Source organism: Hibiscus syriacus, unplaced genomic scaffold, assembly GCF_006381635.1.
Source record: "Hibiscus syriacus cultivar Baekdansim isolate YM2019G1 unplaced genomic scaffold, ASM638163v2 tig00008706_pilon, whole genome shotgun sequence".
Taxonomy (NCBI): Eukaryota; Viridiplantae; Streptophyta; class Magnoliopsida; order Malvales; family Malvaceae; genus Hibiscus; species Hibiscus syriacus.
The window spans coordinates 230,917-255,749 of record NW_024062173.1 but is presented as its reverse complement, the minus strand read 5'-3'; the positions used below and the strand labels follow the sequence as shown (position 1 = coordinate 255,749).

Here is a 24,833-nt window from a genome sequence, read left to right as displayed (position 1 = left end):
TTAATTTTGTCGGGTCGGGTCGGGTCACGGGTGGAGAACCCTTTTTTCTCGGGTCGGGTCGGGTGGCCCAAAAACCCGACCCGACCCGACCCATTGCCATCCCTAGTTCTACTTCAAAATGAAATGTAGGGGTTAAAATACTAAAAAAGAAGAAGATGAAGAGCAACGTGATCAGTTATGTAAATATTGGGAGTGATACGCATTATCATTTTTTTCATCATAAAAAATACAATTGGGAGACATGATTTCCAATGAAACAATATCCAAGACATAGATTTCGAAATGCATATCTTTCTTAACCTAATGGACACAGAACAAAGTGGTGTTGAAATACTAGATTCCACCGTCTTTATAACCCTAATTTAAAACCAACTAGCATGAATCAACTTATTTCAATGGTTAAAAGAATCATTATTATTCCTAAAGATTACGGATTCGAACACCAACGATTACAACAAAGTGACTGAACATTCATTGTCAAACAGTTGAGAGTATTTAAAATAAATACTAAAACATGTGATAAGTAATGAGGCTAAACAAAGGACTTCATTGATGTCATTTAACTAATTACATATGATAAAATTTAAAAAATATCAGTGACCAAATTAAAAATTGATAATAGTTAAGTAATTAAGTATGTAATTTACCTTATTTAAGAAGAAAACCGTTTTTCCCATCAAATGAATGCTTGTTTTCGGTAGGGGTGTGTAAATCTGGGTACCCGGATTTTTGGTACTCGATTTTTGGGTATCGAAATTTTCGGGTCGACAATTTTTTGGTCCGTGTCTCGATCTGGATGTTACGGGTATCCGGTAATCGGGTACCCGGATTTTACGGGTACTCGGTAATTGGGTACCCGATACTCAGTTTTTAATTTTTTATTTTCAAATTATTAATTTAAAAATATATATACACAAATTTAAATGTTCGAAACTTCGAATTACATACTCTAATATCCGAAATTAAAATTAAAAAGTTCAAAATATAAATTATAATAATCCATAATATAAATAATTTATTATATTTATATAATTATATATAAAAAAATAAAAACTAACCGGGTACTCGGGTACCCGGAAAAACTAGATTTTGTGACCCGGGTCCGACCCGGGAAATGTCGGGCTGAGTAATTTTTTTTAGAGAATTACCCGATTTTTTTAGATCCGGATCGATAGATCAAATCAACCGAATCGGATAATTTTGCACACCCCTAATTTTCGGGACAGTATATAGAAACGGGCAAATCTAACCACCAAAAACGAAGTAAAAGTAATGTACAAAAGGAGGAACGAGAAAACGGGCTTTTTGCAAAGGGTTTTTAATTATGACACCAATATGCAGTAGAGGCAAACTGGTTGAGCCACCAACAATAAATATGGACTCGCCTTTTTGCATGCTAATGATGCTCTATATAATGTATACGTGTAAGATGGAGATTAGAGAAGCAACTGTTTGATTCGTGATGCCAACCTATGTAATGTAACAAGGGCCTCTGCCCATTGCCCTGCCCTCCCCCTGCCCTTATTCCGATAGAAATGGATAGGGATGTAATAAAAGGTAAGTGAAGTGTTTGCGAATCGTTTGTATAATATTTGTTTATGTTTATTTCTTAAAATAAATAAATAAATATAAATAAAAAAATTACGTTCATTTAATGAACAAACAAACATTAACAGAGGTACGTTCGACTCGTTTCATAAATAAGTTCGTTTATAGACTCATTTATTTATGTTCATGAATAATCTTATTTACCTGATTATCCTTTTCTTTTTTTACGTTATAAATATTGATGCAGATAAAGATTAAATTAAACACATGATTAAAATTAAATTTTATAACTATGAATTTTTGGAAATTTAAGCACTAATAGTTTAATTTTATCATTTTTCTTTAGTTTGTAAATGAAACTAAAATTTAAATATATATATAAACTAATAATAATGGAATACTAAAAGAACACTAAATGGACAAATTCATGAATGCGTTCGTAAATATATAAAAAAACACGTTCACGACTTTAAATAAATATATTCACAAACAATAAAATAAATAAATAAATACGAATATCTTCAAAAAATAAAAAACGAACACGATATTAAAAAATTAAATAAATATAAATAAAATATAAACACATTTAAAAATAAATAAACTAGTATAAACAAATCTTATTTATTTAAACTCGATTAATTTAAGTTAATAAAAAACCCGACCTATAATCATTCCCGTCGACTTCGTGAAATAATCCAAAAGTCTCTAGAATCACCAGGGACAATCAGGTAAATTCATAACGATATAGTGTCGTCATCGTTAATAACCCAAAAAAACAGGGGGGCATTTATGCATCAAAAACATTTGTCCAGATGTTGGGATGTAATAAAGGGTCCCACACTCCACTCCTCTTTTCTATACCTAAGCTTCTCTCTCTCTCACAAGACAAACTCTGCTGCTGTCTTCATATATCAAAGCTTTAGATCTGAATAAGCCTTTGCTGAAAAGAAGATCTGGGTATGCCTTATTTCTTGTTCTTTTTTTTCCTTTGCTGCATTTACAGTTTCTAGTATTTATTTTTGTTTTAGTTGGGATTAAGGGAGATCTAGGGGGCTTTTGGAGTTGTTCTTGCACTTGTTTTTCTGAATGTGTGTGGTTAATTAAGGTTTTCGAGCTTGTTTTTAGTTTTTGTTACGTGAGTCGTGAGAATAAGCGAATTTTTAAAGTTGATTATTTTGTTAAGCTGATTGTTCGGTTTTAGTGAATCAAAGTAAGGGTTTCTTTGGTTGTTGAGCGAGGAATGTGAGGATGAAGAAGTTCAACATATTTTTTCAATTCTGAATTGCTGTTGATTTTGCAACAACTTACCGAATATGTATTTCTCTACCTTTGTAAAATTGCAGTGTTTGAGAATCCAAATTTCTACTAGTATGCTTGATCAGTTGCCCTTTGGTTCCACAGTCACTGATTAGGTCTGTTCTTTTGACTTCTTTTTTGGTATAGCTGATTGTTCGGTTTTAGTGAATCAAAGTAAGGGTTTCTTTGGTTGTTGAGCGAGGAATGTGAGGATGAAGAAGTTCAACATATTTTTTCAATGCTGAATTGCTGTTGATTTTGCAACAACTTACTGAATATGTATTTCTCTACCTTTGTAAAATTGCAGTGTTTGAGAAGCCAAATTTCTACTAGTATGCTTGATCAGTTTCCCTTTAGTTCCATAGTCACTGATTAGGTCTGTTCTTTTGACTTCTTTTTTGGTATGACCTGACTTAAATAATACTCCTGTTTGTCAGATTGCTGCAGTTTCTAAAAATCAAAATAATATTTGATGCATTATCTAGTCTGTTCGCTAAATGCCATAGAATTAGTTGAACTAGACATTGTTTACTCCTTCGAGTTTCTTTTATTTCATTTCGATATGCCAATGCCTTAGCAATTGATGTCTTTTTTACACTTTAAATTTACACATTTTTTTGCCATGATATTCTTTAGTTACAACTACAATTCTTGAAGCTTCTTATAACTTAATGATTCTCTATGTTTTTGGCGGTTTATGTTAGATGTTTATATCATTTAATCTAGTAAAGTGATGTTTCTAGCTGCTCTGTTCTCTACACCTGGTTTGTTCTTTTCATGTGTGGCTCCAGATTCAAAGGAAAATGTGTTAAATGTCTATTAAGTGGTTCCCTTGTTGCAGGCTGGTTTGAAGTGGTAGAGTAAATGACAATAACGGACGCTGAAAACCCTCTTCTTGAAGAAATCACTTGCGGTTCTTTACTGCAGAAATTGCAGGTAATGTGACTTTTAAGTTGGCTCTCTCCCATGAAATTTTTTCCCGTACATGTATGTAGAAATATAACCAAGTAAAATATTCTGCAATTGATTGTAGGAAATTTGGGATGAAGTTGGTGAAAGTGATGAAGAGAGAGACAAGATGATTCTTCAGATAGAGCAAGAATGCTTGGACGTATACAAGAGGAAGGTTGAGCAGGCTGCAAAATCAAGAGCACAACTTCTTCAGGTCTTATCAGATGCCAATCTTGAGCTCTCTACTCTTGTATCAGCTCTTGGAGACAAAAGTTTGGCTGGCATTGTGAGTGCCCACCTATTTCAGCTTATATTCAAAGTTATTATAGATAATAGGAAGTTGCTAATCTATGAATGCAAATTATACGTTTACTGTAAACTACTGGGACCTGGATTCGTCATTGTTCCTTCGGGTTTGATTACAGCCTGAGAAGGCATCAGGCACAATCAAGGAACAATTTGCTGCTATAGCACCGACACTGGAACAACTGTGGAAGCAGAAAGGGGAGAGAGTTAAGGAATTTTCTGATGTACAGTCTCAGATTCAGAAGATATGTGGGGAAATTGCTGGGAATACCAGTGAGCAGACAGGTGCTCCGGAAGTGGATGAGTCTGACTTGTCCCTGAAGAAGTTGGATGAATATCAAGTAAAGCTGCAAGAGCTTCAAAAGGAGAAGGTAAATACATTGCCTTGGATAGCCTTGTTCCTGGTCTTTTCATGCATCAATCCTCTGACTTCTCATTTATGTTGCAGAGTGATCGGCTGCATAAAGTCCTTGAATTCGTCAGCACTGTGCATGATCTCTGTGCTGTCCTCGGAATGGACTTCTTTAGTACTGTAACTGAAGTTCATCCGAGCTTAGATGACACTACTGGTGTGCAGTCAAAGAGCATCAGCAATGACACACTATTGAGGTTGGTCAAGACAGTTTCAGCTCTAAATGAAGATAAAAAACAAAGACTTCAGAAGGTATCCTTGTTGTATGCAGAATTTCTTTCTTTCTTATTTTCTTTTTCCTATTCGAAAATGTACAACCCATTTTGCTTCTTGTGCTTTGTTACTTTCACTGATGCATACTGATAAACAACCTTTCGGAATCATCGGTATAGTGGACATAGATATATGAGTTAATATATTCTTCTTCATACTTTTGTTCCAATAAATGAAATTACGAGGTTAACATTTCTCACTTTTGACAGCTTCAAGAGTTAGCAACTCAGCTAATTGATCTCTGGAATTTGATGGACACTCCTGAAGAAGAAAGAATATTATTCGACCATATTACCTGCAACATCTCTGCTTCAGTTGATGAAGTGACTGTGCCTGGTGCTCTTGCTCTGGATTTGATTGAGCAGGTAAATCGAGTTTCTTAGTTGGTGTTTAAGTTTAAATGAGAAAGTTGCTTATATTCATTTACCGTTTGCCTAAAGGCGGAGATAGAAGTTGAACGGCTTGATCAGCTAAAAGCAAGCAAGATGAAGGAAATTGCCTTCAAAAAGCAAGTGGAGCTTGAGGAGATATTTGCCCTTGCGCATATAGAGATAGATCATGAGGCTGCTAGGGAGAAAATAATGGCTCTGATTGATTCTGGAAATGTTGAGCCTACTGAGTTACTAGCTGACATGGATAATCAGATAGCAAAAGCAAAAGAAGAAGCACATAGTAGAAAAGAAATATTAGATAGGGTGGAAAAATGGATGTCAGCTTGTGAAGAAGAAAGTTGGCTTGAAGACTATAATCGGGTATTAGATCTCTCCTCCACCCTTCTTTTGCTCTGGCTTCTTGCTCCCACAGCTCTCTCCCTTGTGGATGGGTGTATCAGTTATTCAGTTTGTGTCGAAAATCAGGAAAAAAATTGATAATCTGGTCATAATATTTATCCTTACATGATACAATTAAGAATCATGGTCCGAGTGATTTGCTTGATATTAAATAATGCTTTGAACATTAATGCTGATCCTTGAATCCCTCATCTTATTCCAATTTCCCTTGATTAATGTTTTGGACTTCTAAAATATGAATCGCTTCAAGCTCATAGCATCTATATAGGGAAAAGTATAAAAATAGTACCCAAGACACAGATTTGATTGTGTTCTCCCTGTGAATGCTCATATTTTGTTTTACCTCTAATGATACTGAATGTTCTGCTCACACTGATATTTTCTTGCTGGGACAGGATGAGAATAGGTACAATTCAAGCAGGGGTGCACACTTAAATCTCAAGCGTGCGGAGAAAGCTCGTATTCTTGTCAACAAAATTCCTGGTAGGACCTTCTAGAATCATATTTACAGGATTGTGATTCATATGCCATTGGTGGACATTGTGTGCATGTGCATTGTTTTTGTTCAGTAGAAGCTAATAATGTTGGTATAAATGAATACAAAATCTCGGTGAAGATCATTTGCAATCCAGTTTCTGGTCTTAAAGTTGCTTCTAATCTATTTTTGATTAGGCTCTATATAGAAAGTAGGCCCTAAATTTTTGTTATCTACTTACCAATCTATAATGTGGTAGTCCAATAGAAAACATTAACTCTCAAAGATGAAGGATCAATTGGTTTTATTGGACTTTTGTAGGTATGGTTGACACTTTAGTTGCCAAAACTCGAGCTTGGGAAGAAGCTCGTGGCATAACGTTTACATATGACGGTGTTCCCCTCCTCGCCATGCTAGATGAATATGCCATGCTCGGCAAGAAGAGAAGAAGAAAAGCGGAAGTTTAAGGTGAGGTTTCTATTCATGATCAGTTATAACTTCAGATAGGAAGAAAGTGAACTCAGAAGAGTCTTCAGCTAAATATAGTCAACGTATGGACTTACAGGATCAGAAGAAGTTCAGTGAGCAGCAAAACCCTGAGCAAGAAGCCATCTTCGGTTCAAGACCAAGTCCTGCTCGAGCATCTGGTACGAAGAAGGTGGTGGGTCCTCGAGCGAATGGAGGAAGCAACGGAACTCCTCCTAGCAGACGGTTGTCTCTTAATGCTAACCAAAATGGAAGCAGGTCTGGTACTAAAGATGGGAGGAGGGACAGCACGAAGCTGGCATCTCCTTCCAATTACGTTGCAATGTCAAAAGAAGATGCAGCCTCCCACGTTTCTGGAACTAATCCAGTTCCAGCATCACCCTGAAAATAAAATAGATTTTACACTAGTGTCTTGTTATTAGTGTTATTCCCAGATGTCATTTAGTGAATTGGTCCGAGTCGAAGAGATGTCGTTGTAGTATGGATATAATCTGTGACCGGAGAGTATACTTTTATTCGATGTGCAATATTTGTGATATTTAGCATTTGGAAGCCGGTTTTTGATCCATTCTGTGTTCTTTGCACTAGTTAGATTTATAATTACATTTATGGATGTGTCAGTTGCAGTAGAGCACTTAAAGAAATCTCTAGAATTGCTGACTAATCCATCAGCCAAAGTTATTTCTTCGAATCATATGACTTGGTCTTTAAAGGTTTTATTAAGAGTATGGAGATTATGACCACTACTGTTACTTGCCATGTAATTTTCATTTGAGAATCATAAAATTCCGTGTGGTTTTCCATTAAAGATTCGGCAAGGTTTTCTTTCTTTTCCCCCCAGTAAGACAGGGATAAGGAAATTCCAAAAAACTTTGGATATAACACTAAAACATAGGAAAAACCTAATAATTCTGGATAAGTTAAACCCATTAAAGAACTTGATTGACTAGAAACAAGCAACATTAACCAATGATTGAATATCGATGGTAACTAAGCTATTTCCTGATGAATCTTATCCCTTGTAGAATCCATCTTGGAATCTTATATATATGTACACCTTATTGTACTATCAAGAACGCCACTACTGTCTAAACAAAGTTCTACAGTTAATGATCTTTGATCGTTAGAAAACATGGGTTGTACATTCTCTCGTTCAAGCCCCCAAAGATTGTCTGATCAACAGGAAACAGAACACAACAACGACCGTAACCGAAGCTCTTGTTCGTTCCTGTCGTTGCTGTTGTTGGTCTGCATGTGGAAAAACGAAGCGAAAGAGAGGGAGTTGTTGCAGGAAAAAGAGAAGCAGAGGCTAAACAAGGCAAAAGAGCTCACTCTGGAGGATTGGCTCATTGCTTCACCAGGGTTGCAAAAGATAAACGGGACCTCATCAGGGGGTGAATACCATGTTTTCAAACATTATTCATCCAAGAGAGTTTTCCCATCTTTTATCGGAGAAAATACGACTGCCAATAGCAGCAGCTCATCGAAAGCGAGGGGGAGTTTCTCTAAGGAGAGGCTTTTGAAATTTGAAGGAGGAGGAGGTAGGAACGAAGAGATCATTGAGGTTTCTTTGAGCATGAGCCAAAGTGGGAAGCCGAAGAAAAGGGTGAGCTTTAGGCTACCGGAAGAAGCTGATATTTTCATATTTCATTCACCTCCACCACCAGAAGAAGAATCTCATTAGGAGGGAGCTTAAATCAGTGTGTGATTTGTATTTCATTTAAAAACTACACAAACCTCAAAAGATTGATTTGTTTCTTGTGATCGGTTTGGGTGTGCTTAGTTTGGAGAGAATGAATCCAGTGAACGCTAAAACTTTATTCAAGCATCAACGGAAAATGTAAGATATTTGTATGATAGTCTCATATTTTTAATGAGCCCTCTAAAAAGCTGATGTGGCGATTTTCTTTTTCTTCTTCCAATTAAACTAAGGTGATAACAAAATAATATCTGTTTTAAATACTCTTAATCATTTAACAATAAAAGCACAATCACCCTTCTATGACAGTTCGTGTTTGAACCCGTAACCTCTAATAACAACAATGATTCTTTTAACCACCGAGATAAGTTGGTTCGTGTTAAAATTTTATAGGTTCACTTTTATCATAAAATTCTGCGTACTATTTTATATCCCTAGTTTGTTAGGGGTCTTAGTAAGTTCACATAGTGGTGTCTGAACAAACCACACTGATAAAAGGAAAGATAAAAACAAAGTTGACTAAATTAGGGAAATAGTCCTCTAGTTTTGCAATAATTTTTTTTTTGCTAGTCAAAGAATAAAAAAGGGAAGTAGCTAATTGGTCTTAAAGCACTTTTTGAAGTAAAAATGGCTTTGTAATAAGATTACAACCGAAATAACTACCATTGAACCCCACCCCCAAATTTAAGATTACAGAGAGGTGGGGATGTGAAGTCAATTTAATCAAATTCAAAAGTAATTTCGCAAGATTTTAGGTACTAAAAAGCAAACACTTTTCCGCATGCAACCTTTTTTTTTTTCACATATGCAAAGCTGCATATATCTTTAATAATTTCTGAATTATAATTTACAGTAAAATATATCTCATATCATCTAATTGTGTTTGATAATAAGTAAATAGTTTTTTTAAAATATTATAAATATGTCGTCTAATTAAAATCTTTTTGCAAACAAGTCACTGACAATTAGGCCTGGCCTGGTGTAATAACAATTTTAGTCCTCTATACTTATACAGTCTATCATTTTAGTTTTGGTTCAAAATAATTCAATAAATTTAACTCTTTGTATTTGAAAATTTCATTTTTTAGTTTATTTTTTTCTTCTTCACAATTGCTTATTCTTCTCTCAAAAATATTATATTACTTTCTTGTTACTTTTATGGTATAATAATAGTTTATCATTAATTTACCGGTGCTTTATGGTAGAATACAATTATTCAACTACTACTTTGATTGGATGGATTCATTTGATTCGACAACATCGCAATGAAAGATTAAATTGATTGAATTTTTTAAAGACGAAGGGTTAAATTTATTAAACTACTTTAAATCAGGATGAAATTGATAAAATATATAACTTTTTAGACAAAATTATTATTATCTCATGTCACATTAGATATTCATTTTAGTTTTAATAATATGATGATCCGTTTCTAACAATATTTATAATTAAATGACATAATTATATTTTTTCCTTAAAACTCATTTATTATTATAAAATTAATTGAATTACCTAAAGTGTATTTTAATATATATATGATTTATTTTTTTAACAATATTCATTTGGTTCATCTCTTGATATTATTCTTCATAAATGATGGAACAAGTTAAAAGTGCAAAATTTAATATGAGCAAAAGGAACCTTATCCGCTTTCCCCTTCCTCTTCCATACAGTAGAAACTCTTTAAATTAATATTCGATAAATTAATAAACTCTCTAAAATAATAAATTTGTCCGGTCCCGACTTGGGCCAATGTAAAAAATTGAAAAACTCGATAAAATAATAAGATAATAATTTTTCGTGAGATCCCTTTATAATTTTCGGTCCCAAGAAAATCATAAATTAATAATTCATAGAAACTGAAAAAAATATATTACACTCTATTGAAATATGATTCAATAGTTGTCTGTTTTCCTTTAAAGTTCAAGTCTATTTGGAGCTCATTATTAATTTAATTCATCTCTTGCAACGTAATTCTCAGATGCATAGACTAATTTGTCTTTTTGTTTGGTATGTACAGTGTAATTACTTAAAAACTCTTTAAATTAATAATTATTAATTTATCGATAAATTAATAACTCTTTAAATTAATAAATTTCTCCGGTCCTGACATTATTAATTTATAGAGTTTTAACTGTATTTTTTTTTGAGTTTGAGTCGTTTTTTATAGACTAAATCATTTTCTTCTTCTTTTTATTTTGTTTAGTTGACGGCGACACTGATTTTGATACTAATTGTCGATCTTCGGTTCTCTTTTATCTTTATTTTTTAGTTTTTTTTAATAAGAATAATTCTTTATTTGTGATACGTTTATCTCTACCTTTGTGGGTTGTGGCACGTTTTTTGTTTTTTTATCATTTGACCGTTCTTTTATTTATGTTTTCTCAGGGTTAGATTTGACGCCGCCACAACTGATCAAAATGACACTTATTAGAAATCTTATTGATCTTCCCTGCTGTGACCTCCGGATTGAATTTGGATGCATAATTTTGTATTCGTGGATAGTTTTTCACAACGATCAACTCTGATTTGAGCTTCTCGGTGGTCTTTCAACAACTTAATTTTCTTTTGTGGGTTGTTTGTCGATGCAATCAAATTTGCTCGAATCTATTTTTGTTCGAGTCTTTTGGTTAAGTTTTTTTACCATTTCCATGTATGGTTTTTATATAATCTAAAATGGCAAGTTCCAATATTATAGGAAAATGTCCAAATTATATATTTAATTTATGATGATAGTTGTAAATGTTTATAATAATTTTGGATATTTTCACTTTCAATAATACTAACGGCTTTGATTAGAAAAAATAAAAGTTTGAAATTAAATGGAATATATATGGTTTGTTTTTTACCATTACAAAAAATAATGAATTTTAGATTTTTTTTTTATGTAGTTTGAGTTAAAAGAAACATAAAATATTAATATTTCATTAATTTTAATCACACAATAAACACTCTCTCTTTTGTGTGTTAATTAATTAATATTGAGAGAATTAACACACAAAAGAGGAAAATATATATCTATATGTATATAAAAGCCTTTTCAAATATTCTTTTCTCCTCGTTTTCATTAGCCACCTTTTTGCTTTAAGCAAGAGAAGTGATGCCACTATGTGAAAGAACTGCAACTGCTCTAGAAGGTCTTTAGCATGACTTGTGGCTCGGCTTGCAACCCGTAAAAACAGCTCTTCACTGAGATTGTCGCCGATGTGAGCATCGACGAGTACCCCGGAAACGCTCCGGCAGCTGTTGGCTAGTGCTCGGCCTACCTCCGATGCATCATCGGGCCGGCTAACGACCAGAGGGCTGCCTCCTTTGAATACCTCAAGCTTGTTTATGGTGAATGAACCATCTGCCTCGACCACTTCCTTGAAGTCCTGTAGGCTTGGAGCATATACCGGGATGTTGAAATTGTCACGCTTTTCGGCACTTATAAGACCCTGTATTTAACATATGTACATAGTTACGATAGCGTAAATTTTAAATCTAAATCTTAAATTATTATTAAATTATGGTGAGAATCTATGTGGTTAGAGCTGATTCTCTTAACCAATACCATCCAACGGCTGGCATTAGAGTAAGTCAATCATGATCAGTGACAATCCATCATAAACCCCAACACACCTAATCATTCCCTCTTTTGCATGGTGTTTCCCCTTTGCTTTTTGGTCTGCCAAATTGCAGAAACAGACCATAGGTGAAAATTATCACTTTCTTTTGCCCTAGACCTCAGTCGATGTCAAACCCTAAACTTGTTTTAATTATATTTTCAAGTAGTGATTAATCATTCTTAACCCTAAATTAGGAAATGGAGGTGATATAAAGAATCTAATGATGTGGGTTATGATATATGTAGAATTGAAGAGCACTGTCGACACTTCAGCCGCGTGTAAATTAGTATGAAGAGCTTTAAGTAAACATGGTGTGATTAGTGATTAATCAGCAAGTAAAAGAGGGTAAGGGGTGACGTGTATATCTATACCTCTTGGACAAGATCATCCCAAGCATCCTGAAAGTGGGTCCCAAAGAGGAGGCCGGCCCCACCTTGGTCGGTGGGGTCCACCGGGGTACGTCCCAAGCAGACAAGGAACATGGACCCACCCTTCTTCATCTCTATGGATCTTGCCCTGAGAAACTCCGCCAGGTCTGCTTGGAACTGCCTCTTGTATGCGGCGGCTGTGCTCTCGCTTGCGCCGTGGATGAACACCCTCCCTTTGTTGTATGCCGCCGATCTTCTGTCCAGCACAGCTTCAGGCATCTGGGTGCATGAACGGAGTCCCATGTTACATACACCAACAACAAATGTTTGCACATACAAAGACACACACACACACATGTTTGCACGTATAAATTGTAATATTATTTTTGAAACTATGCTTTACATTTATTTAGTACATTTCGAAGAAATTAGGGTTCCAATTCTTTTCGAGGTTCAAATATATATTTATATATACTTAGCATTATCATTTATGCACTCACTTTTGACCTACTAAATGCCGGTGAAAATGGGATGGTTAAAGCACATTCAAAGTCGCATAAACTTTTGTATTTTTGTTGACCATGAAATGAACTTAAACAATATTTTGTTCTCCTGTTAATTTCACCTTAGAAATCATCAAACAAACTTTCACTATTCATGTGTATGATTATCTCCTTATCAGTAATGTATACTAATATACATATAGTAATAATAACTAACCTGTGATAACCAGTGCAACGAAAACGCCGAATGGAAGAAGTCGACGGATCTAGCCGGAAAAAGGCGTCGGTAAAACGATCCAGGGACACCGGCAGCAAAATAAGATCGGTGTCCGTTTGATGCTAGGCATTCTTCCATGCTACTACCTCCGTTATTCTCCAACGGGGGTAGGAGTTGGAAAAGGGTGTTGAAATCATTGCTAGGAAGATCGGAGAAAAACGCGGAGAATTCCGGCGGCTCGTACCCCGAAGACTCGTAACGCTTCACCATGTGCTTGATGATCACATCGACGATGTAGATGGTGTTGCTGCCGCAGGAACACCCCAAGTCGACGACCACAAAAGGCGCCTCCGGGGAGCTTATACGTACACCGTCCAGGGCTTCTTCAAGAAGGTGAAGCATCGAACGAGCATGTAAAGCCTGCATGTATAAATAAAATAAAAAAATTCATATGGTGATTTAATCATATAAAAATATGAAGAAAAAAAAAAGACCTGAGCTTGGGAATTATTGGCATAGCTGCCTTCGCCTTTGCCACCTTTCATGCTGAGAAGCTTCTCGAGGTTTATGTTAGAAACAGCAACATTGTCTCCCATGGGTGACATTTTCGTCTTCCCTGTAGCTTTGTTTGTTTATTTTGATGGTAAGATTTGAGTAAAGCCGAGTATATATATAGGAAAATCTCCCTGGTTAGAAGGACAAAAACGGATTAACAATATATCGGTACATTATAATACGACAGGCAATAACAAAGATAGAAATAGGCCGGCAGGCCCAAGATTGACGCCGGATTTCTTGTTTCCGGTCTCCGGTGCCGGCAAATTCAACTCAATGGTGGTTTAAAACAAGATGTAGGAGTACTAAGCTATTGATCTAGCCGTGATTTACTACGAAGTATTATGAACATGTTTATCGATCTTATTATCAAAAATATTGTAATAGATTGAACTAAAAAATATTATCTATATTAAATAATTTTTTATTAAATTTATATAATAAATTGATCATATATTAGTTATGTTATAAATTTATAAAAAAAATATTTTATAAATCAATCGCATATTGATATTATGCATCGAAACCGAGATTAGACTAAATTAAGACTGCCGGCCGGACCGAAATCTATTGCTTAATATAATAAAAATATAAAGTATGAAGGAATTATTTAGTGAATCATTAATCTATTGCCAAATTATGGTGAATTATTTAGAGTAATGATTCCTTAATCTATTGCCAAATTATGGTGAATTATTTAGATTAATGATTCATTAATTTATTGCCAAATTATGGTGAATTATTTAGTGATTTATTTTAGCAGAAATAAATCATTAATTCTATACCAAACCCCTTTTCAACTACTAATTAGACTACTAGTCTCTGTTGGATCAGTGCTTAATCCTCAATGTTAACTCCCTCGTTTATCACGACTTCATCTCACTTACCACCTTTTCTCTCCATATGATAAATTTACATTTTTCGCCTGTGGAGTGATTACAAGGTAGTATCTGTTTAGAAATCTTTCGACAACGTACACACACTCTGCAGATACAGCCGCTCGAATTCAAGACCTCTAGGAAGAATAATACTCCCTTCAATCCCTAAGATCACTCGATGAATTCAACTGCTACAATACCTAATTTGCCTATAACCTGTTAAATCTTTAGATCGAAGAGAATTGAACTTAAATATATTTAAACCAATAACTTTTGAAAATATCAATCGAATCTTATAAAACATTAATATTTAAATCTGATATTTCATTAAAATTTAACATTTTATGTGAAATTAAATTCACACACATATATTGAAGACGTGATGTAGTTATCAATTACACGTTTTTACTTACCCACAAATGATATATACAAAATGGGTTTTATATTTTTTAAAGACTTTTAAATGAAAAATGTAATTAAATTATAAAGAAAAAAAAGGGTAACGGAATCTTGCTGTGATATTCTTCGTATTGGTCCCTTGTGGTATTTCATGGCAATTTTCTTCTTTAAAGTCTAAACGCGTGATGGTCGGGGAGTTCACGTGAAACAAGGTCGGGCCATTTTTACCTATATCGACTTAGGTCTTTCCTTATATTAAAAAGCTCTATGATAATGAATCAAATACAATTCCTATGCAAAAAGTTGCATTTCTCAATTATTTTAAGTGTTCTCATTTAGTCCCTGCCCTAGCTTTAGCTTTGAATTTATTAGTCAACAAAACAAAGGGAAAAAGGGGAAAGCTAAAAGATGAAGGCTTTGGAACAAGAGAATGGCCCCTGCACCGCACTGGTCAAATGAGCTTGGAATTTGGACGCTTTGTAATGACTCCTTACATGAAAGATTTTCATTTACTTTCCAGGGGTTTAGGGTTGAATATTTGGTACACCAAAACCCTTTAGCTTCTTGCAGGCTGGAGAGCTGAATATTTGTTATCCAAGGCATGAGCCTTGCAGCTCACGGAATACTGGGAATTGTCATTGGTTTTGGATTTATCAGGCAAATTCCCAACATAAGGTTGGGATCTAAATGCACAAAACAAACTAGAGTCAAAATGCCCCACAACAGAGGATTTACTACATTAATGGATCCTACCCTTTAGTTTATTAATGTTTAAGAGCTTATTTTGTGCCATTAAATCCTATGAGTTTATACTTATTATTTATAGCTTAAAATATTGGATATATCAGAAGCTACCAAAAGGGCTTTAAATGCAGCTGTCTGTTTGCTCCCCTGCATGTATATAGCCGCATGAACTGGATTTAGCGAGTATGGGGAATAGTGGCTATGATTTGCTTGAAATTTAGGGTTTTTTCTTTCATATTTCATTTTTTTTCAAATGAGAACAAAGTGGTTGGATCTCTGAATTTAAGTAGAAAAGATTTTGGTCAATGCTTGGTGAGATGTGTATAATTTTTTTTCTTGCTTCGTAAAAATCTCTGAAAGTTACTGCCATGTTCATTCAGTCCTTTTCCCTTCCATCAAAGGAGTAAATATTATAAACAGGGCCGTGGCTGAGGCGGAGTAAACTGCGTGACCGCGCAAGGACCCCAAAAATAGGCCCCAAAAAAATATATATATATAGTGGTATTTTTTTCAATAAACGCCACTATAGATGGATCTATTGCGATGTTTTTTAAAAAAAAACCCATTATTATTGTGGTTTTATTGATAAAACGCCATTATAGATGGATCTATCGCGGCGTTTGTCGAAAAAATGACACTATTATTGCCCCAAAATCGAATATATCTAGAAAATAAGGACCCCTTTATAAGAATTTGTAAAAAAAACCCGAAAACCTAGCCACGACCTGATTATAAACTTCAACTTTAGGGATGAATGTACATAGTGGTTGGAGCTCCTACCTAGTCCCAAATTCTTTAGTATAATGGCATGTTAAGACTTTTTTATTTAAATATTAATTAAATAAGATATTTAACTTCCTCCTTAAGATTTAAAATATTTTTTTTAAATTAGGGTTGAATGACTTTATTTGGACACGCAACGCATGATTTTTCAAAATATTTAAATATTACCGTAATAACTTTAATACTTGAATTACTCTTATAGAGAGAATAGGATAAATCTAGATAATGAACATAAAATAAGATTACGATAAGAGACGAGTACATATTATGCAGCTATTCCATACCCTAATCTTAATTAAACTCCTTACCTAAGAACAACCCTAGATAGCATTACCATGACATGAAACAAAAGTGAAAATTGGCTGAAACCTGAGCCGAACAGCAAGATCATTAATGTCAGCATTAGAGGATCAGGTTAAAGGGTTCAAAAACCAAAATTCTGAATATCATCCCCTACAGATGATGGATGATGAACCATCTATTCATTGAGCCAACCAGCTGAATTCTGATGCGAGTACGGGTGGTATGGACCAGGAGCGAAACCCATAGGATATGGAGGTCGGGGTGCACGAGGATCATAAAAAGCACTTCTATTTCCCATTGGTGGCTCAGGCCCTGCTGGGCCCATCCTAGCGTAGTTCAATTCATCTAGACGAGGAGCATATCGCTGCGTTGCAGACATATGCATCCTGTAGGATGGATTCATTGTAGCACCGGGGTGTTGTCCATAAGAGGGTGGTGTTGGACCAAAACCAGAGTTAAGTCCAGCCCTCTGAGAAGACGGATCAGGAACTTGACCATAGAAATGAGCTTGTGAGCGCATGCCAAATTCTCTAGCCATTTCATTGGTGTAATGTCCATAACCATGACTGCGGCCACCAACAGAATAGGGGTCATTTGTCATGTTGTACCTTCTTCCCATGTCATCACTAAAACTGGTCCTGGAGTCGCCATACAATGTTCCATGCGGAATATGTGAACCATGCATGGCAGGGTTCTGATGTTGGTTTGGCGATTTGAAGGAGGCACCTTCCACTGAGGATCTGCTACCCATCACATTGGATGGAGAAGAGTTAGGAATTCCACCATGCGTCTCGCTTCTTGGAGTCCTTCCTCCACTCTTTTTATCAATTCCCCTTCCATGATTCTCTTCAGTATGCTTTCTTTTAAGCTTACATGAGGTTTCCCTGGACTGGTTCTTCTCATCACTTTGCTGATTACTCTTATTCGAGGTCTCCCTGGATTGGTTCTTCTCATCATTTTGCTGAGGAGTCTTACTCGAGGTTTTCCTGGATTGGTTCTTCTCATCACTTTGCTGATGAGGTGAGCACACTTTCGGAGTCACCGACACAGATTTCTCTTGTTTATATTCCTCAACTTCATGATTTTGCAAATGATCTTTCAACTCAGAAGCATCATTAAGAAGAGCAGCATCCTCCAATGGCATTTGAGACATGTTTGTCTCATCAATAACCATTTCCTGATCTAAACTCTCTGATTCCTTGGGAAGATGACCATGTTTTTCAGCTATGCTCTTGTGGTTAGCTGAAAAATCAGAACGACTCCAAAGATAGAGAGGCGGAGCCATCACATTCCACTGATCCATTTGTTTGTCATTTGCATCAACAGAACCAGGCAGATAAAATGACTGGAACACAATGCCAGAGTTACCGACAATACCAAAAGATCGTAATAAGAACATCAAGAAAGTTCATATACGAGGAAATTGCACAAGACCTCTAAGATACCTTTCCAGATAAAAAGTTATTATCCTCCCAAATGAGTTCATAAGGAGGTTCCAAAAATTTCTTTTCATCCAACCTAGTGAAAGCCAAGAAATGTGAGTGTTTGAGAGAGAGAGAGAGAGAGAGAGAGAGAGAGAGATGAAAATACTACCTTTCCGTTTCTGGTGGAACAATAAGGATCAAAAGTTTAGGTTTAAATTCAAGGGCCTTATCAATGAACTTGTTTGCCAAAGCAGCTTTAACTCCAAAAGGAGGATTTAGACCCATTATCTACACAAATAGTGAACAAAAAAATTAAGTGAAACATGACAACAGGACAACCTGCATGTGTGTAATTCATACATTATAAAAATTTCCTTACCAATTGTGAACCTTTCGGCAATTCATTTGGTTTCACGCTCATCCAATCTTTCTTCTCAAAATTAAAATCATTCTAACAAACAAGTAAAAGAAAGAATTATAAATTATCTACATATGTATGCTAAAAGCCAGGGTCCCCTCTGTAATCCAGGAAACTAAGGCATACCTTTGCTTGGAAAATATCATAGTTTTTGAATGAGCAATTCTTCCCCGTCTCTTCAAGCTTTCTTTTCATTATTAAACTAAAATCATTAGCACCGCAACAAAAGTCGACAATCTGTACATGGAAATAGTTAACCAGACAACTTGCTCAAATACCATACTTCCATCTCATCTTTCGTTATAGGGATGTGCTTATAAGATGAAAGAAAGAACTGTCAACAAATAACAGCTCTGTTGTTTTTCCATACCGAATAAGAATATAAATATGGTCAGTCATGTAGTGTTTATCAGTATTATTGCACATACTTTCTAGGTGCTCTATTATTCTGTATATCCAAGGATATAAACAACTTAGTAACTAAAACATCTCTCTTTTATTCCATCATCTATTTCAGTAAAATATGAGCAGGAAACCATTCATTATGAAGCGCGTATCAAAGTATAATCACGGAGACTTGAATTGCAAAACATAAAAGCAAATGAATAAACAATGGAAGGAAAGAGAGGTGGGAAAGAGGGGGCAGGGGAGATTGGCGAGGCACAGAAACCCTTACCGTATCACCGTCTTGCACATACCAATGAAGTCTATCAACAATCTGTGCACATTTAAAATCAGGCATTAGTGTATTAAAGCATCAAAGAACTTATAATAATAAAAGAACATACATTAACAATGGGATTAGCAGATACAGAACTATAGGATATGGAAAACAATGGAATTTACCTCCTTAAGTCTATCCACTTTGGTAAAATGGCGACCAAACGATGAGTAGCGCATGCCAAATAGGAAAGGAGCAAGATATACTTTGAATTTGTTCTGCAAATAATAATTTTAACAAATTCAAGAGCAAGAGAAAGAGAATGTGATAAGGCACTCAACGACACTTTGTAGAAACATGTACATGCAACAAACTTGCAGAGCATATGTTATGTCCAGAGGGAAATAGGCCCCTTATAAAAATTTCATATCAACTTATTTTAAGAAACAGGATAAATGATGATTTATGTGTACCCCTAACCAAACATTAATTTTTGCAATGAAACAAAAAGAAACCCTGTATTTCTTTGAAAATGAAATCACACATACAAACTAAAACTCTTAATTAAACTAGAGGGTATAATTACAAATAATTACGGTTAATAACCTGCCAATTTAAAATCTGGTTTAAAACCCCTGGCTCACAAACAGCTTGAGCATCGTCAATACTACAGCCATCCTCTAGTTTTGCTAAAGCCATTCGAACAGCCTGCAAACAGTTGAAAAAAGACTCGAAAAAAGAAGAAAATAAGCACACAGCAAAACCATATCTTTGCTAAAAGCCATAAAGAAAAATTATCTGGAATGATGAAATACCTCAACTGAACCCTCTATCTTTCCAAGTGTAATTCTTTCAATAGTACTTTTTGAAGAATGTTTGTGTGTAGATGGGAGATTTTGCTTCGCTGTTATATCTTTTAAAGTTACTGATGATTCAGCCTCCTTCATTAAATCGAGTAATCTACATTGCAAAGAAGTCCAAAAACAAACCACATTTGATGCATAAACTAAAATATAAACTCAGATCAGTTTGACCATATGTGATTAAGCGTCACGAAGCAAGAAAAATACAAGGCAGAAATAAAAAGAATGCCACCTTTTCTCAGAATCAGCATCTAATGAAGGCATTACTGAGCTTTTACTTTTTGCAGTAGAACTGTCCATTGCAGCCTTATTAAGACCACCTTTGAGAGTATCTTGTCTCCCAGTCTTAACTTGCTCACTCTCCTGAGTCATAAAAGCGAATAATTTGTCCCCAGCGAGCTCTTGTTTCCACCAGTAGCAGAGGATTTGCCCATATCCATTGACACAGGCTTTGATATCTGCCTTGAAGGCTTTTCAGATGGGTCAGTGGCTTTGACTTTCTTTAGGGTTTTTTTCCCAGGAGTAACTTCACTCTTTTTTCTAGCTTCACCAGTTTAACAACAGAAGATTGCTTTGTTGCTTTCATGGCAGTTCTTCCTAGTGAAGTGTCTTCTGACACAAGACTTCTCTTCTTCAAGCCAACCTTTTCATGACTTTTGAGCACATCTGATGCTTTTCTTTTCGTTGTTTCATCAAAAGGGAATTTTATATGGTCCCTTTTTGGAGTCCCTAGTTCATCATCAATCTCATGTTTTCTACCCAAACAAAAATATAAACAATTTAAAAGACAATCAAAGCAAATAAAAGAAGAAAGCAACACGCTTAAAACACTTACAAGCAATAAATCAGTACACGATTTTCAAGAAGACCATCCCAAGCCCTTTGCATAACACCTTCCTCCTCTATATCATCAAATGCAATCTCTCTGACAGGAGCAAAAAGAAACCAACCAGAATGTTAAGAATAGGAAATATTCTGATGAAATATGCTTAATATAAATGAGAATCTTGTTGTACCTTGGTAAGCATTTCCTGTGGTATGATGTGGGGCAACGTCTACACAAAGCAAATTGCATCTCCTCGACTTTCTTGTTTTCTCCTTGTTGACAAACACAACATTTATGAGTGGGGCATGTAAAAAATTCCCCTGCTGAAATTTTGTTCCCGTGCTCTTCAGCAGCAACTTTATCGTCCTTATGGAGCAATTTTGCCACACAATGTGAATGATAAAAGCGACCGCAGGTTGCATTACTGCAGCAAAAGACCTGGCAAAAATAATTGAAATTTTTGGAGCCATTCAGCAAAAAGTTACAATAAAACTAGAAGAAATAAAAATCTATTGAGGATAACAAAAAAGACCAACATAAGTCGTAAAAGAAGATTTATCCAGAAAATAAATCGAAGAAATCAATTTCTCAACAGAAATCAATTGCACCAATCTAAAAACAAACAGACCAATGCCACAACAATATAAAGCTCTTATTAATGTTTATTGTTTAGAATTGATTATCTAAATATTTTGTTGCAAGAATGATCAATGACATTGGTAGGTATTATACCTCAGCACCAGAGGACTTATCAGAAGAGCCTAACATCCCACAAGCAAAGCACTGATGTTGATTATGTTCACAATTCTTGCATAAGAAAGTTTCCAATGCCTGCCATTTAGTAAGGATTAGTAATTAGAAACAAGAAACCGACAAACTAAAAGCCAATGATGTAAAAATGGGTCACTAGCTTACTTTAGCTTGCTTCGGAGTAAGGCCAAGAGATTCACACGCAGATTCACATGCAGACTCTTCATCAGCAGTAGGATGAAATGATCTCATACACCTTCCATCACAACATATAATATTACCCCCATTGTCACAAATAGCACAAACTGAATCATACAAGTCATCTTCATCATCATCATGATTGGAATCATCCAGCTCATGGTCATCATTATGGTTGGAATCATCTAGCTCAGGGTCATCAACTGCATCATTAACTATAAATCCAGAAATTGATGTGGCTCGAGCATTCTGATTAATCAATAAGGACACTTGATCAAGATAATGTAAAATTTTGAGAATATAAAAAAACTGAATAGTCATATTTGAAAAAAGAAATAAACCAAGAAACATAGAAGGCAAATATCCAACCTCATTAACAAGTTTCCGCTTTTTGGGCCTCTCCTCCAAAAATGAGTGCAAAAACTGTTCACAATATAAACATTACATTGACTTCAATGACAAAAGAACCCGAAAGATAGCAACATCATTATAAATAGCTACAATGCTTAAGATGAGTATCTCATGTTTTACAAGCCAAAAATCATGATATAAAAGTCATCACAGACTAAGAAATGATAAATCCGACACCCACATTATCCAATGGAAAATAACAATTAAACGCACCAAAATGATTTTACCATATTACGACATACAAACCTTGGATTTTGCTAATGAATCATCACTTTTAACAGCCTCGGCAATCAAATCCATGTGATCCACCAAATCATTCTGTGAAGGTTTTACCTCATACAAACTGCAAACATTATAAGAAAATTCTTTTAAAGATAAAAAAGGGCATCCGACAATTTCAAATGGAAATAGGAAAAGTGCTCCCATAAGAGTGATAAACTACCTAAAAGTTTTAGCTAACTGCTCCCACAATGATTTCCCAGACAAATCGGGTTTCCTACTAAGAAGATGCAAACAATGAAGCGTTATTAAAACACTTCTAATCTCAGGCTCAAAGCTCTTCCTTGGCTTCTGTAGCTTAAGCCACCCATTTTCTTTACTTAAAACAGAAATAACTGGCATCCCAACATTAGACAGATCGAATTTCCAGGCAGTGACAAGCTTGCAAATTTGTAAGAGCCCATCATCAGCTACTCCTCTCAAAAATATATTCGTTTTAGATCCATCACTTGAGCATTCTTTTCCCACAGGTTGTAGGGGCAACTTAGTAAAGCAAACCGCCTCATCTTTTTCATCATGAAAATAGTAATTTGAGACAGAACGGAGTTGAGCCTCTTCTTCCTCATCGTCAGAAAAAGCCATTACCACACTGATGGTATTAAAAAAAACAAGAAAATAACTACAAGATTCTATTAAAAATAAAACAATTAACAGCGAAAGAAATTGCATTAACATTAACAGAACCTCTTCTTTTTCATCATTATATAACTCAAGTACCACACCGATCATATTAAAAAAAATAACAAAAATAATTACGAGAAGTTTATTAAGAACAATGCAATTAACCCTAAAGTAAACTGCAACAACAATAACTACAACTGAAAATTGAACGCAATACACTGATAAAATTCAGAGTTTCAATCAGCGGAGGAGCAGCGGTGTCGCCGCCTCTGTTTTGCGGTAACGTGTGTGAAAAAAAAAACTTCACCTCAATAGCAGTTATCACGGCCGCAAAAAGCAGCGTAATTGAAAATAAAGGCGTTAACGGCTCGCTATTCCCGCTGAACAGATATCTTTAAAAATATCCGATGAAACATAGACTAACAAGCGGAATCCTTGAAATTAGGTTTAGGGTTTCAAAATTTAACTGATTTAATTTCATGGTCTATCAGAAACTGGGAAGGCAGGGGAGGGCTTCGATGAGAGGAAAGGGATAATAAAATTACGAGGAATAGGAGATGGGTCGATGTTTCTTGATAGTTTTAATAGGGGAGGGCTTCGATCAGAGGAAAGATTAGTAAGTATATTTTAGACATAATTACTATTTAAATCACTTCTATATTCTAATTTATTATTTTCTATTAGTTTTGTATATTTTATATATAATTAAAAATAATTTATATGTTAATTTACTAGTATATATTATTAGTCTGAGACATGGGACGTTTCATCCATATTCATTTCCTGATTTATATTTGTGTAATTTAAATTTAATTATTTATGCTACAAATTTTTAAAAATTATATAATAAAATTCAATTGAATACTAATTTAATTTATATTATGAGCTGCCGTTGAAAAACTAATTAATCTTAAAATGTGTTATGGTAATCATTTCCCTCATTAAATTTTAGGGTAAACTCCATAAATGATCACTCAACTATGAGTTTGGTTTCGAAATGATCACTATTTTTAAATTTACATCGATATGACCATTGAACTATTTAAATGGTTTCAATATAGTAATTAGGGTGTGAGTCCTTGTAAAGTTACGTATTCACGACGCTGGCACTCTGCTTTGTTTTCTTCCATTTTGGTCATTATTTGTATATGATTTATTTCTTTGGATTTTCATTTAATGCAATTTGAACCTGATTCTATTTTTAATTTATCTAATACCTTAATTTGAGCATTAACTTTAAAATATTTTATTCTAGTCATGTATTAAAATAAATGAAGTGAAGTGAAAAAAATAATGAGACTTACGCATGACTTAACTACTGAGCTAATTCTCACATTTTTTTATTGAGATAATACATATGTTATATAACTTGTTCGTGTTTAGGTAGAAAAAAATTAAAATAACTTAATTGGATTTGAACACAGAATAAATTAATAACCAAGCATGCCTTAACCAATAAGCTAAATCTAATATTTAAGAATCAAATATAATACTATATATATATATATATATATATATTATAGTTAATGATAAAAAATAAAATAGATAAGTGAGAACTTACATCTAAGTCAATTGAGAATATGGCAACGCTTAAATCACTAAAATAAATCTAAATATCTAATAATTTATTTATAATTGATTTAAAATTTTAATATTTTTAAAATAAATTTATTGTTTTCATATTTATTTTTTAATGATTATATATGAAATCATTAAAAATAATTTAATATTTAGATTATAATCATAAGAAAAATATTGAAGATTCAAATTATAAATTTATCTTTTGA

At 34.5% G+C, this 24,833-nt stretch overlaps 2 protein-coding genes and 1 pseudogene across 2 annotated transcripts; 1 reads left to right on the top strand and 2 right to left on the bottom strand.

Moving 5' to 3' along the window:
* The first annotated feature begins 2,360 nt into the window (after positions 1 to 2,360).
* Positions 2,361 to 7,071, top strand: LOC120202423 (annotated as a pseudogene).
* Positions 7,072 to 11,227: 4,156 nt separating this feature from the next.
* On the bottom strand, positions 11,228 to 13,538 carry LOC120202386 (indole-3-acetate O-methyltransferase 1-like). Its single transcript, XM_039202817.1, has 4 exons — positions 13,428 to 13,538; positions 12,934 to 13,353; positions 12,217 to 12,492; positions 11,228 to 11,674 (listed from the first exon to the last, which is right to left on the bottom strand). Exons 1-4 carry the CDS (start codon positions 13,536 to 13,538, stop codon positions 11,228 to 11,230), a joined length of 1,254 nt encoding a protein of 417 aa, XP_039058748.1.
* A 2,964-nt stretch (positions 13,539 to 16,502) lies between these two features.
* Positions 16,503 to 23,598, bottom strand: LOC120202421 (protein ENHANCED DOWNY MILDEW 2-like). The gene is given in 20 exon segments (XM_039202844.1): positions 16,503 to 17,940; positions 18,041 to 18,113; positions 18,189 to 18,307; positions 18,399 to 18,470; positions 18,564 to 18,674; positions 19,114 to 19,155; positions 19,284 to 19,376; positions 19,705 to 19,806; positions 19,914 to 20,058; positions 20,194 to 20,356; positions 20,359 to 20,514; positions 20,517 to 20,716; positions 20,797 to 20,886; positions 20,978 to 21,225; positions 21,520 to 21,618; positions 21,703 to 21,984; positions 22,105 to 22,158; positions 22,393 to 22,489; positions 22,589 to 23,014; positions 23,354 to 23,598. Coding segments are annotated over 19 exon segments (3,735 nt in total). The 5' UTR covers positions 23,008 to 23,014; positions 23,354 to 23,598; the 3' UTR covers positions 16,503 to 16,770.
* Between the last annotated feature and the right edge of the window lie 1,235 nt (positions 23,599 to 24,833).

Coding starts and splice junctions, on each gene's coding strand:
- LOC120202386 (XM_039202817.1), bottom strand. CDS start 13,538: ATGTCACCCATGGGAGACAATGTTGCTGTTTCTAACATAAACCTCGAG. Junction 13,354..13,427: donor CCAATAATTCCCAAGCTCAG/GTCTTTTTTTTT, acceptor TTATACATGCAG/GCTTTACATGCTCGTTCGAT. Junction 12,493..12,933: donor CGTTGCACTGGTTATCACAG/GTTAGTTATTAT, acceptor TCATGCACCCAG/ATGCCTGAAGCTGTGCTGGA.